The sequence below is a fragment of the Mandrillus leucophaeus genome, unplaced genomic scaffold, assembly GCF_000951045.1.
Source record: "Mandrillus leucophaeus isolate KB7577 unplaced genomic scaffold, Mleu.le_1.0 Scaffold626, whole genome shotgun sequence".
NCBI classification, from domain to species: domain Eukaryota; kingdom Metazoa; phylum Chordata; class Mammalia; order Primates; family Cercopithecidae; genus Mandrillus; species Mandrillus leucophaeus.
Window position 1 is genome coordinate 320088 of NW_012106764.1, and position 16886 is coordinate 336973.

Below are 16886 nucleotides of genomic sequence, written 5' to 3' on the forward strand. Positions count from 1 at the left end.
CCACTCTCAGGATCTCTACTTTGTTCCATACAAGAATCCGCTTTCAGTTCATATTTTTCTCTCGAAATATACTTCCATATTTTCATGCTTATACTCCTCTCTCTTGAAACAGTAATGATTAACTTCCTATTATGATAGATGAACATTTACCTCTAAAATCTCTTATCTCCTTCCATTCTCCCTCAAATTACCAACTTTTGGTTAAATAGTTTTAGCATTTAGATTGTTACTATGTAAATATTGTTCTGTGATAAGCTACTAGTGTACTATGATTATAATTCCTTTTGTGTGTGTGTGTGCAACCTTTTATTTTACCTGAACTTAATAATGCCTTATTTTTTCATTTGTTCAACTTCCTTTGTACCTAAAAGGTACAAAGCTAAACCTATGGGAAGCTAAATCTTCCCATACCTTCCAGTAACACTGTGGTACAGCTTTTCATGAGGTGAGGTCAAACTTACCAGGAAACCTATAACTGCTTTTGGTGGTTGTGCTTTTCCCTTCCTGGGGCATCTCTCCCAGAGCCCTCCATCCTTCAGCTCATCTGGACTGATGGTGCTCCAAGTCAGCTGAACAGAGCTGGATCTGGAAATTCCCTTCACCATTACCTTGGGAATTCTGTGTCCTGTTTTGGATCTTCTACTTCCTGATGTTCCTATTTTCCCTTTTTTCTTAGTTTATTCTGTTTCAGTCGAGGTAAAATTTTTGGAAACTTTGCACGTCTGAAATTGTTTTAGCATGAGAAGCTAAGCATGCATGTGACAATGAAATATTTGTGTCAACGCTGTGCTTCTCTGTAGACCTTTTTTTTTTTTTTTTTTTTTTTGAGGGAATCAGAGAATGGGAGATATTTTCTCAGCTTAGTATGCTTTACCTGTAGGGAAGCAGGGAAGGTGATGGAGTATTATGGAAATGAGGGGTTAGAGTTTTGGCAGGAGGACAGGGCAGAAGAACTCTGGAGATTTCCTTATAGGAGAAGGAAACCTGAGAGAAGAAGGCCTGAGAGGGGTGACTTCCTGACTTAGGGGGACTTGGAACACAGGGAGGGTCGCTTTGGGCCCAGGATGGTGCTGAACTGGTTTGAGGGCCTCCTGGATCCATTTAAGAAGGAAGCCAACATTACCCTGGCACATGGAAAATTGAGAACATAGGAAAGTGACACCCTTGGCAGGGACACTGGCAAACATGACAACAGAGAGGCTCCTTCAAGAGAGCCCTCCACTATAGTGACTGGATTGGTTTTGAGCCCAAGTGTATTACCTCTCTGGGAGATCCTAGAAGTAGGGGGTGAGGGGATTTTGCATGATACCGGTTATTGTGGTTTACTCTTAAAGGGAAAGAATTCTGTGGACTTCAGTATTGACTTTAATTTTTTTTATTATAATGTCAGTATTTGCAGGTATAAATTCCTTAGACTTGTATTTCTTATGTGATTGTTAAAATGGTTTATAAATTACATTCAAACAATGAAATAAAAATTCAAGTTGATAACATTAGTCAAATGTAAAATAATATACTGTGGCTGGGCGCAGTAGCTGATGCCTGTAATCCCCAGCACTTTGGGAGGCTGAGGTGGGCGGATCACGAGGTCAGGAGATCGACACCATCCTGGCTAACACGGTAAAAACCCATCTCTACTGAAAATAGAAAAAAATCAGCCAGGCATGGTGACATGCGCCTGTAGTCCCAGCTACTCGGCAGGCTGAGGCAGGGGAATCACTTGAACCCAGGAGGCAAAAGTTGCAGTGAGCCTAGATCATGCCACTGCACTCCAGCCTGGGTGACAGAGTGAGACTCCATCTACAAAAAAAAACAAAAACAAAAACAAAAAACAAAAAACAAAACCATATATATATATATATATAGAGAGAGAGAGAGAGAGTTTTGCTGAGACTACATCACTTGCACCATGAATATGGCTCTGACTTCTCCATAGCAGGTTTTCTGGGTTTGTCATTCCTTGGGCCATGTGATGACTAAAGTCACCACTTTTAATTTTATTGATTGATTGATTGAGACAGAGTCTCACTCTGTCACCTAGGGTGGAGTTCAGTGGTACAATCATACCACACTGCAACCATGACTTCCTGGGTTCAATCGATCCTGCTGCCTCGGCCTCTCGAGTAGCTGGGACTATAGGCATGCACCACCATGCCTGGCTAACACCATTTTTTTCTTTTGAATGAACTGCAGGGATTCCTTCATGTAGCAGGCCATGATACCAACAGACCCAAATATAGCATATATTTATAAAATCTAAATTTTTTTTTTAACCTCATCTCAAGATTAAAGTAGCACTACCTGACAATAAATGGAAATAAAGACTTCAAGTATTAGGTATTTCTTACAAGGAAGTCACTTATGTGATCCAGAATATGCTTATATGAATGTGCTTACTATCACAAAAAAAACCACCTATGTGATCCAGAATATGCTTATATGAATGTGCTTACTATCGTGAAAAAAAACAACATTCAAAAATTTTTATAAATTCCCACATGAATAAGAATATATTCTTGGGCCAGGCACGGTGGCTCACACCTCTAATCCCAGAACTTTGGCCGACGTGGGCGGATCACCTGAGGTTGGGAGTTCGAGACCAGCCTGACCAACATGGAGAAACCCCGTCTCTACTAAAAATACGAATTAGCTGGGCGTGGTGGTGCATGCCTGTAATCCCAGCTACTCGGGAGCCTGAGACAGGAGAATCGCTTGAACCCAGGAGGCAGAGGTTGCGGTGAGCCAAGATTGCACCATTGCACTCCAGCCTGCGCAACAAGAGTAAAATTCCGTATCAAAAAAAAAAAAAAAAAGTATGTATTCTTGGACCATACTTCAAACTAAGCAATTAAACATTTTAAAACATTTATCTAAATAAATAACTCTTTGGTTAGAAGAAAGTTGCCATTACAGACTATTTATAAATTAATAAAAGTAAGAATAGTACCTATTAAAATCTAAAGGAAGTAGTCAAACTTGTGCTCAGAGGAATTTCATAGCCCCAAATATGTCATGGAGACAGAGTTAGAGGAGCCCTGGGGTGGGGTAGGGATACCAGTTACAAGGCTACTGCAGCATCCAGGCAGGAAAGGGTGGTGGTTTGCTAGAGGTGGAGGTGCAAGTGGAAAAAAGTAGATATACAAAGCTATAGAAAGAATCGGCCGTTGGCTAACATCATCCTAATCCACCAAAGCCAAACACTTTCCCATTTAATCATAGCCTCTGGCCAATCCTGAAAGGTTGGAGTGGTCATTTCACTGGTAGTCACCCCTGGTCTGGCTTGCCTAATTTAAGGAGTAACTAATTTCAATAGACCTATTAGCTCAGAAGGAACAGACAACATTGTCAGAGACGGTTCCTCCACTACTCCCACCAGAGGGCACCTAGGTTAGCTGTTTTTTCCTGTGAATTCTGTCAAACCACTGAGGAACCTATTTCTCTAGTTAAATAAATTGCTCCAGAACACAGAAAAAATGGCAGTTATCCCAATTCTACCTACTATGTTATCTAATTATGCTATCGAAACCTGATAAAGGAATACATAAAATATAGCCTAATCTCACATATGAAAGATGATGCAAAACTTGTCAGCAATGTATCAGCAAATTAAACTTAGTAAAAAAAAAAAAAAAAACACAGTCGTGCAGTTTATTCTTGGAATGCAAAGATGTCATTTTTAGAATTATTTGCTCCACATTGTAGGAGCTGTGCATCATCACCTTTATAGATGATGAAAACTGGGCTCATAAAGGTTAAGTGACTTACCCAGGTCAAGCTGCAAAGTAAATTATCCAGGACTTGCTTCCAGGTCAGCCCGACTTCAAAGTCATTCTCCTTTCTCTCAGGAAGAAACAAGTGGAGGTGGAAACTTGGATGAAAAGCCCCAGGCACCAATAAAATTCTTCAGTTCACCCTAATATCCCCCTCCCCTACACCCACACCCACAGTCCAAATCTTGAAAAGAACCTTTCCAGCCATGATAACAGGTCTTTGGTTTCCTCTTTTTTTGTCTCTGTCTTTCACTCCCCACCCCCTCCCCACACCCCTATAATCCCCTCTCTCCCCTTTCCCTCTTTCTAATCTCCTTTCTCCCATCAATTTTTGGAGATAAAAGCGCCACCTGTTGGCCGCCTCATGTGCACCTGATTTGAGCAGGAAATCATTGGAATGAAGTCAGGATCCATTCGGATGCTATTTTGGGCTGGCAGGAGCCCCTGGTGGCTGAAAGGCACTTGCTCCAGCAGGGAAATCAATTGGTGCAGAAGAGGAAAACTAGCTGCAGTTCCCACCTCCTCTAGAAAATCATCCTCCCCACTTCCTCTTGGCAGGGTTTGGTAGTTGCTCCACGGCAAATGGAATTGGAATGGGTGCGAGGTTGGTGGCCCTAGGTGCAGACAATTTATCTACTCTAAGAGGGAGACAGAGGAAAGGGGGCTAGGCTGGGGGCAGAAAACCTGGGGTCTAGTCTCAGGTCAAATACTTAGGCAAGTCCTTTCCTTTCTCTGCCCTTCATAGCAATTACTGCCTCTCCCCAAGCCCCTTGATTGTGCCAGGCCCTGTGCTCTTTCCCAGCTGAGGACTCAGAGATGGATCAGACACTGTCCCTGCTCAGAGAGCTCAAATGTTGGCAGATGACAATATAGTATGCAGAATGCTTTATGAGATAAAGAGTTGCTAGGTTTCCTTGGTCACTCACCAATTCCCGCCTCTATCCAGACTCAGCCTCAGTCTACCTCTGAAAACAGAGAAAGTGCCCTATCCTCTCTGCCTAGGTAGGGACGGCCTTTGTGACTGCTAAAGCATTGTGATGATGGGTGAGGATTTTCTACCCTGCCTGACTGGGGCTTCCCAGACAGGGCCTGTCTTCTCTGCTCCACTGTATGGGCAGCCTGGCCAGAGCTGAGCATACTGCAGCTTTGGTTTGAACTGCCTTTATCTGGAGGCTGGACTTGGGGTTTAGGGAGTTGATGAGACTTAGAGACAAGAGGCCTGGACCCTGCTTGAGGGAGACACAGGCCGCACCCAGGGCATCAGTCTGTCTCCCTTGAGTTATGAAGCGGCTTCCTTTGTAGGCTTCACAAAGGAAGGCTTTCTGAAGGTGGTGGGCTGGAGTTCTGAAAGGAGGGAGGGGAGGGCCTGCTGCTCCTGTTCCTATGAAATCCCTTCTTCCTCTATCCATCATAACCCCTGTCCACTGGCAGACTGAAAAAAACTGACTACTTTCAAAGTAATTTAGATGGGACCAACAGAGGGAGGGAGCCAAAGACAGAGGGATGGGAACAGAACAAGAAGGAGGAAAGGTGGAAAATCTGGGGTCCTGCCTAGCAGACTCAACTGCTTCCCTGTCTGATAGACAGGCAGGTGACACTCACAGGCACCTCACATGTCTGGCTTCACGTCCCTTGCTTTCAACATGCATAGCCACCAACCATATTTTCAAGTTGGAGCCCATAAAAAGTGTTCAGCACACAGTAACAGTTTTTATTCTTATGTTCTGAACACTCAGTCTTATTTATTGAAATAATCCAACCGTTTCTTTCAAAGTTTTTATTTTATTTTATATTTATTATTTATTTAATAAAATAAAGTTTTATTTTATTATTTAATTGTTGAATAAGTAATACATTCACTTCACTTGGCTTTACAAATATAAAAAAGTTGTCCATGAAGTCACCCATTTGTTTCCAATTTGCCGTAGTGGATAATCAGTTACTAGATTTTTATTCATCCTTCTAGATATTTTTGTTGCATATGTAAACCAATACAAGTACACATTATTTTCTCCTTGAAAAACACAACTGGATGGATGTTTACACTGTTCTATACATCTTGAATTTTTTTTTTTTTTCACTCAACAATGTATCTTGGCTGGGTGCAGTGGCTCATGCATGTAATCCCAGCACTTTGGGAGGCTGAGGTGGGTGGATCACTTGAGGTCAGGAGTTTGAAACCAGACTGGCCAACATAGTGAAACCCGGTCTCTGCAAAAAAATACAAAATTAACCAGGTGTGGTGGCACTTGCCTGTAATCCCAGTTACTCGGAGGCTGAGGCAGAAGAATCTCTTGAATGTGGGAGGTAGAGGTTACAGTGAGCGAAAATCACATCACTGCACTCCAACCTGGGCGACAGAGCGAGACTCCATCTCAAAAACAAAAACAAAATGAAAAACAAACAAACAATGTATCTTGGAGCTTTCTCCAGATGAGTACATAAAGAACTTCTATATTCTACTTTTACAGTATACTAGTCCCTTTTTTAGATGTTTCATTATTTGCTTAACCTGTCCTTGATAGACACTTATGTTGTTTCCAACCTTTTGACATTCCAAACAGCACTGCAATGTGACTGTGTACATATGTCATACCATACGTGTGCAGGTACACCTGCAGGAGAAATCCCTGGAAGTGGATTTCCATGTAGTCTTTGTCAAGGCACCACGCGCCCTGTGTGGTCACACTGGTTCCTTTCAACAGCAGTCCCCTTTTATTTCTCAAAGGGACCCTTGGTGACCACAGTCAGATTTTCACCTGCTCAAACCCCACTGTCTTCTTCTCCAGGGCCTTTCCATCAGTCTGCCACCAGAGTCCTTTCACAAGGTATCCTGGCCTCTGGATTTGGAAAGCGTGGGTACTTGCCATGCCCACCCTGGGGTGTGCTGTGCCCTGGCTGTCAGTTCATCCAGGGTGGTGGCTCCTTCTCCTTTTTAGCTCCCAAATCCTGGGTATCCATGGCAGGTGTAGGGAACTGGCTTTCTGGACCTTCATCATTCAGGCTTCCAGGCTTCCTGCCAAATGGTGCTGTCTCCCCATCTGGGCCCCCAGTTGTGACTCCTTTCTTCTGACCATAGGATAATGCTGTAAGATCTGCTCCTCTACTATTTCAGATTTCCCATTTCATTGCCTCTAGTCCCCCAGATACGACTGGCCCCAACTTGGAAGGAAGGCGTGGATGAGGGAAGATAACACAGAGCCCCTGTGAGAGGTGTTCATGTAACTAACGAGGAGTCAAACTTCAAGGCTGGAAATGAGGCCCTTGGCAGACTGGGAACCTCTGGGTTGCCCAGGCCTGTGATGTCAGCTCATGTAGCAGTTGTCACCATTTGGGGCTGACCTAGGCAGGGGATGAGAAGGAGCCTGTTCCAGCAGACCCTGAGGGGGCTGGGCAGGGCAAGGCCAGGCAGTCACATGGTTATTATTGTTGTGATAGGTATAGCACAATAGTTAAGAGCCCTGATTCTAGACCCAGATTGTCTGTGATGGGGATACACTTCTCATAAGTTGGATGAGGAAACTGAGGCCCTGGAAGAGGCAGGGGCGTGCCTGAGGTCACATAGGAAGGCAGGGAGAAGACAGAGAGCAGGGCCTAGGCCTCGTGGCTTAGGCCCCACTGTTCCTCTGAAGTTGCAGGAATAAACCAGTGGGTAATGCATTCTCATGGCAGGATGGAGGTGTCCCTGAACATGTCAAGGTTGGAGAGGAGGGCAAGGAACCTCACTGAGACATCCTGATCCATAACAGGCTCCAGCTAGAGCACTAGGTCTCAGGAGTCCCCATGAGGTGGCAGGCTAAGAAATTTCCCTGGTCCATTTCCAACCCAGCTATCTGGATACTTTACAAATGAGGAAATGCAGGCTTAGAGAGAGATTAATTATCTGAGACTAGTAAGTGATAAGAGCATAATTTGAACCAGCTCTAAGACCTGAACTCTTCTTGCTACACCTGGGTGCCTCTATGATTCATACTCAGTGATTACCCAGCCCCTAGTCTAGCACTTCCAGTGACAAGGAGCTCAGAGTCACCAAGGTAACCTATTACATCTCAGAGATAGCCCTGTTAGAATGTTCTCCTTGCATGGAGACATAGAAAGTGAGGCTTTTTACCCCTTTCTGGCTCTCTTTTGCCTTGGTCTCTCTGTCCCAGATCAGCCCTGTGGAGATCTGGAGATGCTGGCTGTGTTAAGCCTTTATTCTCCAGGCTAACTACCTCAGACCTTTCTTTCATGTTTATAGGACATTTTGTCAAATCTTCATGCATTAAGCAGGGTTAGGTTCAGTTGTGAATGACAGACTGGCCCCCCCAATCCCACATCAGTGGTTTAAACAAGACTAAAGTTTACTTCCCTTTTACATAACAGTCAGTGCAGGCAGCTCAGGGTGGTATGGCAGTTCAGTGGTCTCAGAGACCCAGGATTCTTCTCTTTTGTGGCTCTGCTATTTGTGAAATTCAACTCAACTAGCAGAAATCTACCTCAACCTAGCTTAGCAAAAGGGGAGATTTCTTCCTTTTTGAATGTCTGGAAAGTCTAGGGGTTCTAGTTTCAGGCGGAGCTGCATCCAGGGACTCAAACACTATTTTTAAGTCTCTCTCTCTCTCTCTCTCTCTCTCTCGGCTATTTTCCTCTGTGTGTGGGCTTTGATGTCAAAACAGCACTCTCCATGTGGCAGGGAGATGGCTTCTGACAGCTAAGCCTGCGTGCTTGTCTTCTGATCCACAAGGAAAGGCGCTCCTCCCAGAGTCCCAGAGTGCCAGTCCCGTGGTCTACATATTCCCAAATCTCAGAGTCCATATGTCAAATCATGTAGAAGGGGTGACTGGCTACTTAGGTCACTTACCACTGCCTGGACCAATCACTGGGCCTTGAACTTGCAATGGTGTGTATGACCCAGCTGGTGGCCTGTCTGCTCCTGGGGAGTAATTGTGAGGGGGACAAATTGGACAGCCCCATCAGGACCACATGGAACACAGGAGGGAAGGTTTCCTTCAACAGAGGGCCGAGACATGCAAAAGCTGTAAGCACGTTCAGCTCATCATGCCAGGGAGACCGTGTTTTGTTTTACAAGCAGTGTGGAGCCCCTGGAAGACTTTGGCAGGGCTCAGTCTGGAAGTTGGTTTGATTTGTCACAACCATTTTAAAAGGAGGAAACTGAGGCAGAGAGAACAGACAAATCCAATGACTGCTAGAGCCAGAAACCATGGATAAACTCTGTCTGAGAGGGAGACATGTTCTCCTCCCCTCAAAAATGGGGACTGATAGGGGAGAAGCAATCTCTGTTCTTAGCGAACACATAGTTCTATTGATGATCTGAGCTACAACCTCTGTTCTCAGCGAATACAGAATTCTATTGATGATCTACTGATGAACTCCCTAGAGTTCCATAGGGAGTCCCAGACAGAGAGGGAGATATGCCATACCTTCCTTTCTTCATTCCTCTTTTCTTTCTTTCATTAATATATCCACATTCTCTAACATTAATTGAGCACCTACTGTGTGTCAGGCTTTGTGCCTGGCAGGAGGTAGAGTGATTAATAATGATGATGCAAAACATTTATTGAGTTTTTTTTGTTTTGTTTTTTTTTGTTTTTTGAGACAGAGTCTCACTCTGTTTTCAAGGCTGGAGTGCAATGGCGTCATCTCGGATCACTGCAACCTCCGCCTCCTGGGTTCAAGCAATTCTTCTGCCTCAGCCTCCCAAGTAGCTGGGATTATAGGCGCTCACCACTGCGCCTGGCTAATTTCTGTATTTTGTTTTGTTTTGTTTTGAGACGGAGTCTTGCTCTGTCGCCAGGCTGGAGTGTGGTGGCACCATCTTGGCTCACTGCAACCTCCGACTCCCTGGTTCAAGCTATTCTCCTGCCTCAGCCTCCCAAGTAGCCGGGACTACAGGCACCTGCCACCATGCCTGGCTAATTTTTGTATTTTTAGTAGAGACGGGGTTTCACCATGTTGGCCAGGATGGTCTCGATCTCCCGACCTCATGATCCACCCGCCTTGGCCTCCCAAAGTGCTGGGATTACAGGTGTGAGTCACCATGCCTGGCCTAACTTTTGTATTTTTAATAGAGATGGGGTTTCGTCATCCTGGTTTCCAACTCCTGACCTCAGGTGATCCACCCGCCTCAGCCTCCCAAAGTGCTGGGATTACAGGCATAAGCCACCATGCCCAGCCTCTATTGAGCTCTTTCAAAGTTTCAGGCAGTAGGCTAAGTGCTTTACATGTGCATCATCTCATTTAATCCTTACAGCAATCCAATGAGGTAGGTACAATTATTATCCCCATTTTGCAGAGGAGGAAAGATAAAGAGGAACACAAAATGAGCCCTGTTCTCAAGGAGCTCACAGTCTAAAGCAGGGATCCCAAACCCCCGGGCCATTAACTGGTACCTAACCGGTGACCTGTTAAGAACCCAGCCCCACAGCAGGAGGTCAGCTGCAGGTAAGCAAGTATTACCACCTGAGCTCCACCTCCTGTCAGGTCAGTGGCCACATTAGATTCTCATAGGAGCACAAACCCTATTGTGAACTGTGCATGTGAGGGATCTAGGTTGCGTGCTCCTTATTTTTTATTTATTTATTTATTTATTTTTTGAGACTGAGTCTTACTCTGTTGCCCAGGCTGGAGTGCAGTGGTGCGATCTCAGCTCACTGCAACCTCTGCCTCCTGGTTTCAAGGAATTCTCCTGCCTCAGCTTCCCGAGTAGCTGGGACTAAAGGCACCCGCCACTATGCCCGGCTAATTTTTGTATTTTTAGTAGAGGCGAAGTTTCACCATGTTGGCCAGATTGGTCTCAAACTCCTGACCTCAAATGATCCACCCACCTCAGCCTCCCAGAGCGCTGGGATTACAAGGCGTGAGCCATTGTGCCGGCCTGTTGTGTGGTCCTTATGATAATCTAACTAATGTCTGATGATATGAGGTGGAACAGTTTCATTCCAAAATTATCACCCCACCATCACCTTGATCCATGGAAAAATTGTCTTCCATGAAACCAGTCCCTGGTGCCAAGAAGGTGGAGGACCCCTGGTCTATAATAAAATCTACAGACTGAAAAACAAATAACGAAACCAGATGGAGCTAAGAGCTTTGGGAGCACAGAGGTGGGAGTCATGTGAGCGCAGGAGTGTTGTCAGGGAAAGCACCTCACAAACTTGATGTGTGAAATTAACCAGGAAGGATTAGGAGAAGTGAGCCTGGCTAGAGTGAGCCACTTGCAGAGGTGAAGAGGGAAGAAAGAGCAAATCAGGTGTAAGTAGAGTACAGGAGTTGGAGGTAAGGCTGGACAAGCAGGTAGGGGCCAGGCTGCCAGGTATCCTGTGCAGACAAGGAACCTATACACAGAAAGTGATGCAGCCCTGGGCAGGCCTCAGGCTGCTGAGCAGGTTATCACTGGAGCCTCATGCAAATCACGCTTCCACCTTTTCCACTAACTCCATAATTGCAAGCAACAGAAGGCCTCCTGTTGATCTGGGGTCGCAGCAGTGCCCTCTGAGTGTATGAGCAGGAGAGGTTTCTCAGCTCCTCCTTCCCTTGGGTAGTGGTGGTGGATGGGGGAGGGTAGTATTTGCCAGAGTTGAGTCTGTTCCCAGACCTCAGCCCTGCCCACTTGCTGATGTAAGAAATGCAGCCAACCCCTGAAATGTGGAACCCTTCCAAGTAGCTTGATCTGGGCTGAGGATGGGGGAAAGAAGGGTCTGGCCTTCCAGCACAGCATTGCCCTGCCTGCCTCATCCTGGAGCAATGACCACTCTCCACGTTTCCTCCTGCATTTCCTTGCCCCAATTCAGGTCTCACCCACCAAAGTGAGTTCTCCCCCAAATTACCTGCTCCCCATCCAGGTGAGATGAAGAGGACCCTGGCCTGGGAAAGGGTTTGATTTCCTCCTCTGCTACCAGTTTGCTGTGTGATTTTGGGCAAGTCATCCCTCTCTCTGGGTCTCAATTTCCCCATTGGCGAAATTAACTTTGAAAAATCTACAGTCCAATTTTGGAATGAGTAACTTCAGTCTTTATTCACTGGGGGGTGGGGTGGGGTGGGGCAGGGAATGGCATGCCCAGCATGCAACACAAGGCGTGGATGGTGTGGATTCACGGTCTTTTTGGAGAAGAGCAGGCAGGAAGCAGGTCAGCTGTGCAGTGTGGCCTGAGAATGAGCTCAGAGCAGGAAGAGGGGAAGAGGAACTGGGCTGTCCAGAAGGCCTCTTTCTGGAAGAGGCAGGACTGGAGCAGGGATTTGAAGCGTGGGTCAGGTTGGAAAAAAAAGCAAACATAAGGAAAGAGTGAAGTCCGGAGGTTGTAAGTCTCTGGATAACTTTTCCAAGCAGGTGGAATGGGAGTAGGGTGAGGAAAGGGTGCTTTGTCTCAAAACTTGTCCTCTAGTTCCTGACTCTCTGTGTGGATGAGAGACTCCTCCAGAGGTCGCTGTTCCCCAGGAATCCATCACTAGCGTCCTCACCGCGAGGCCAGAGCTCCCACTGTTCCCCTGGCTCTGCTTCTATGAGGCTTACGCGGCTCTGCATCTGCCCGGAGGACACAGAGACCTGACAATATTTCCACCCCCACGAGGGTACTTACGGCCTCGCCAGTCACCCTGTCTGGGACTCAGAAGGGTTACACGCGAAGGCGAGCGCATGTGCACGTCTGTGGTACACGTAGGTAGCTATGGCTCTGCACCCTCCCTCCTGCGCTGCCCCAATTCAGGGCCCGGAAGGGCATCCGGTTCCCGAGGTGCCACTGTGCCAGCAGGCAGCGTGTAATTGGTAGGAGGGAGGCTGCCGCTGGAGTATTTTTGGCTGTCCCTCAGTGCGATCCCTGCATGAACTCCTCCTGTTCCATGCTACAGTCACAGACACTCAGCCCAGGCGCACGGTCGCACATCCTTATTCCCCATTAAGGTCTCGCTGCTGACCCCAGCAGGTTTGTCGTCCCTGACCAGGTCGCAAGGCTTCAGACTCTGGGGGGAAGTCGTGGGCCTGGATGATGAGGCTTCCAGGCAGTCCTGGGTCCACTCTATGGACACCAAGCGTGAGGTCTGGAGGGAAGGACACAGGACACAGGATGCAAGACGGGCGCCCGTCACTCAGGGTCGCAATCCGCCATACAGAGCCACTGTTGTCCAGAGGACAGACACGAGGACAGAGAAAGAGAGGTTTGGCCCATGGGGCCGAGGAACCCACAAGAGCACACTTAGACATGAGGTTCTCCCTTCCACATACCTGGAAGCGTCCCCCACTGCCCCTGGCCGCCTCTGCTCTCAAGAGCGTGGAGCCTTCCCTACCACTCCGTGAACTCTGTGGATCTTCGGGACCGGCGGGTTTTAAGTGACGCTATTTTTGCTCTCTCCTGAGGTCGCAACCCTCTTCCCACAAACAACAGCCGAAAGGCTCCGCAGCTCGCCTTGGTCTCCACGCGCAGTACTCGCAGTACTCGAGTGCAGAGTGCTTAAGCGAGCCCCCTACCACATAGTCCAGGGTTGGGGGCGGGGGGAGATGGGGCTGGGAGGGGACAGTGGCCAGGAGTAGTGGAAAGAGAAGATGGAAATTCATACTTTCGAACTTTGCCCAGCAGACGTGTGGGCGTTACGGCGGAGGCACCTGCCTCTGATCCAGCACCTGAAGTGGGCAGGTGGGCTTCAGAGTTGAAGGTGCACACACTGGAGCCCCAGTCATTTCTGTGCATGGGTAACATGTCTGAAGTCTGCCCCGGCAAGTCGCAGGATCTGTAGTCTCCCGCCTCCCACCTGGGCTAACGGAGCTGATCGCTCCTGAGCAGCCAAAGATCCGGGTGGAGAAAGGGGCCGGGAGATATACCGGCTGAGGCTAGACAGCTGTCTTGCTTTGGAGCTGCAGCTAGGTCCGGAGTGGGAAGGAGGAGGCTCACGCGGGCTTTGCCGCTTTCCCCGAGGGTGGCCAGTTTTGTGAATAAAATTAGATAAGTCTGCGAGCGTAGTTCCCGAAGCCCAGCTCAGGCTTCCGTTTGCAGCGGCGCTGGCCGAGCTCGAACCACTGAAAAGGGCCGCGTGCAATCGTTCCGCTGTGGCTCGGGACAAACTCCGCTTTAAGCCAGTGCCGCTCTCCAGCAGTTTCCTGATTGTCTTAATTAGATCCGTATAATCGCTGGAAGGCTTTTCTTTCCCAGAGCCGAGAACAGCTTATTTATGGGGACCAAAAGGAAGAGAGGGAGAGACGACCCGGACGCCACTGACAGCAACGTATTCTTCGCAAAAACCACTCAATACTAGTGGAAAAACCCAACAGCCATCCCCCGCAGCCCGCCAACGCTTCCTCCCAATTGTTCTGGGCTGCAAGAGGGAGATGGCCGGGTCGTGGAACAGATGCAGAAGGAGGCCGGGCACGACCAGAGACGCTGTAACCCAGACCCGCAGCGTCTGGGGCTTTCCGCTTTTTGGCGGCTGCAGCAGGCATGGGTGCTGGAGCCCAAGGCTTCCGGAAAAGGGTCGAGGTTTTCGCGGAGGGAGCGACGGACTCACGCGGGTTCGCAGGCACTGCTGCAAGACGCCGAAAAGGCTGAGCCCGCAGGCGGAAGAAGCAGGGGTCACGGGAGAAGCAAAGAAAACGAAATAAATTCCGAATCCCGCGGTCGCCTTTCTCCCAGACCACAGTGCGCTTACTCCTGACACTGTTGAAAACAAACTGGCCCAGAACCTTGGAAGGGACGAGAGACTACTAGAAATCCCTCTATACAGAGCAGAGCTCGGTTAGGGAAATAGCTATTTGGACAAACAGAGGAGTTCTGGGCTGGGAACCCGGACATGTAGGTCCACCTCAGCTTAGGGCCCCTCAAAAGCCTGACAAGTAACATGATCTCCTGGACCTCAGTTTCAGCTCCTGTAAAAAGTATGTATGTGAAGGGTCTGGATTCTCCCTCCCCAACCCTGCAGAGCAGAGGCTGGGGATTCTGTACTCCCCTTCCCCAGTGCAGGTCTCAGTAGCAGTGAATGTGCAGCAAGGCCAGGCAGAAGCAAGGGCTGGCTGCTGCAGTTGCTTGGTAGAACTTCTTGTCTGAAGCAGGAAATTTGGGCAGCAAATGCCCTGGCTAGTCTTACCCTGACTGGAGCCTGGGTAGACAGGGCAGTGTTGGCAAGGAAGGAAGCTGCTGGTTCCCATTTGCCGTTTTAGAAATGAGGACATTCAGGTCGGGCGGGGTGGCTCACGCCTGTAGTCCCAGCACTTTGTGAGGCCAAGGCGGGTGGATCACCTGAGGTAGGGAGTTTGAGACTAGCCTGACCAACATGGAGAAACTTCGTCTCTACTAAAAACACAAAATTAGCCGGGCGTGGTGGTGCATGCCTGTAATCCCAGCTATTCCGGAGGCTGAGGCAGGAGAATCGCCTGAACCTGGGAGGCAGAGGTTGTGGTGAGCTGCTGAGATCACACCATTGCACTCCAGCCTGGGCAACAAGAGCGAAACTCTTTCTCAGCAAAAAAAAAAAAAAAAAAAAAAAAGAAAGAAAGAAAAAAGACATTCAGAAGGTGAAATGGAGTAGGATGACGCCAACACTGTTTTTCTCTTCACTTATTTAGATACTAGCAGAGCTGAGCTGGCTTGGAGTTGGTGTGTGGTCCATGGTGTGGGGTATCTGTGAGTGGGGTTCTGGGAGTGTGAGACAGATATCCATGTAGTCAAGAGCGAGCTTGAGGTATGTGTAGGGTTGCCAGATAAAATAAATCTGCTAAATCTAGCAACCCTAGGTATGTGAGCTTACTTGGACTCATGCAAGAAGCTTCTCTCCAAGACCTTTTTCCCCCAGATAGTATGTCACCCAGGAAATTCCAATTCCAGGGCTACAAGTCCCTGTCCAATTTGCTGTCCATGGTTTGAGGACGGGATTTCTCTTTTTTCCAAGGACAGTTTATGCTGGAACAGCACATTAAGTGGATCGCCTTGGTCAGAAGTCCCAGAGGGGGCCCAGGCGACTAGCTCTCAAAGGACATAAGTAGTCACACCTACCTTCCATTGTTTTCTGCCCTTAGCTGGGGGCGGGGGAGGGGGGGGGATGAAGAACTCTGTTTTGAAGATTCTGTGAAAAAGGTTGCAATACAACCTGTTCTATCTCTTTGCAGGAGCCTGGGTGAGTTTTTTCTCCCTATCCTGGATCTGTGTAGCTCCATCTGTGGAATGGGAGAGTTGGATTAACACCAGGCTATCCCGTAGATTGGAGGCTGCTGTTAGATGAAACTGCGAAGTGTTCTCAGTACCCTTTCCTAAATGGCCTAGAATATGGCTACACTTATACATCAGTTCTGAGGTAGGTGTTACTAGCCGCCTTTTTACAAAGGCAGAAACAAAGCGCAAAGAAACTTGCCCAAGGTGACAGAGCGGGTAAGTAGTGAAGCCAGGATTGGAACCCCAGGAGCCTGACTTAGGTCGCTGCTCTTAACTACCATGCAGACCCAGAAACTGAGGCTCAGAAGCGGGGAAGTCATCTAATGAGGGTCACACAGCCTTGCGACAGCAGAGGCAGCTGGGATTCCGACCTCGCACGCCCGAGCTTTGGCCACTGTGCGGCGCTGTCGGGGCAGCAGCCCAGGCATCGGCTCAGTTCTTGCTCACGTCCAGCGCCCATCTCTCCCTTCCGTGCCCCAGAGGTTGAAATGGGCCCACTCTGTGTTGAAGCTGCTTGTTTCTGGGTCCTGGAGGGAGGCCAGGGGAGAAAGAGGTCTAATAGGATGGGCAGGAACCTGGCTGGTGAGAAACAAGGCACAGGGCCAACCTTACTTGCACAAGACTTTTGAGATGAAGGCAACACTTGGTCGAGGTTAGGGTTCACTGACCGGGTGTCGGGCGGGGGGCGGAGGGGGTCCTGCCGCCTGTCGGTGGGGCCCAGAACCCTGGGAGCCAGGAAGGTAGGAGGTGTCCAGTCCTCAGGGCAACTGGGGCGAGGGAGAAATTAAGCGGATTCCCAGACCCGTGAACAGACACACCCAGGCAAATGCCGTTTCCACAGAGACTCATGGAGAGTGAGACAGTCACAGAGACCGAGACAAACGGATGCCGAGACCGAGAGGGTTGGAGGACAGGCAAACTCGGAGCGGCAGACCGGCCCGCGCTCCAGGAACGCGGCCACAGCTGCCGCCGCTCTGCCCGGCCT

At 48.5% G+C, this 16886-nt stretch overlaps 1 protein-coding gene across 1 annotated transcript in view; it reads left to right on the forward strand.

Annotated features, from left to right (window-relative positions):
• The window catches only part of CMPK1 (cytidine monophosphate (UMP-CMP) kinase 1, cytosolic), a gene marked incomplete at its 5' end in the record, with an annotated part of 77937 nt that overhangs the window by 58678 nt on the left and 2373 nt on the right, over nucleotides 1–16886 (forward strand). The window contains 5 exons of the mRNA XM_012000352.1: nucleotides 11564–11614; nucleotides 12208–12426; nucleotides 12670–12799; nucleotides 13757–13881; nucleotides 14016–14328. Coding sequence (XP_011855742.1) covers nucleotides 11564–11614; nucleotides 12208–12426; nucleotides 12670–12799; nucleotides 13757–13881; nucleotides 14016–14328 — 838 coding nt within the window. The remainder of the gene's footprint in view (nucleotides 1–11563; nucleotides 11615–12207; nucleotides 12427–12669; nucleotides 12800–13756; nucleotides 13882–14015; nucleotides 14329–16886) is intronic.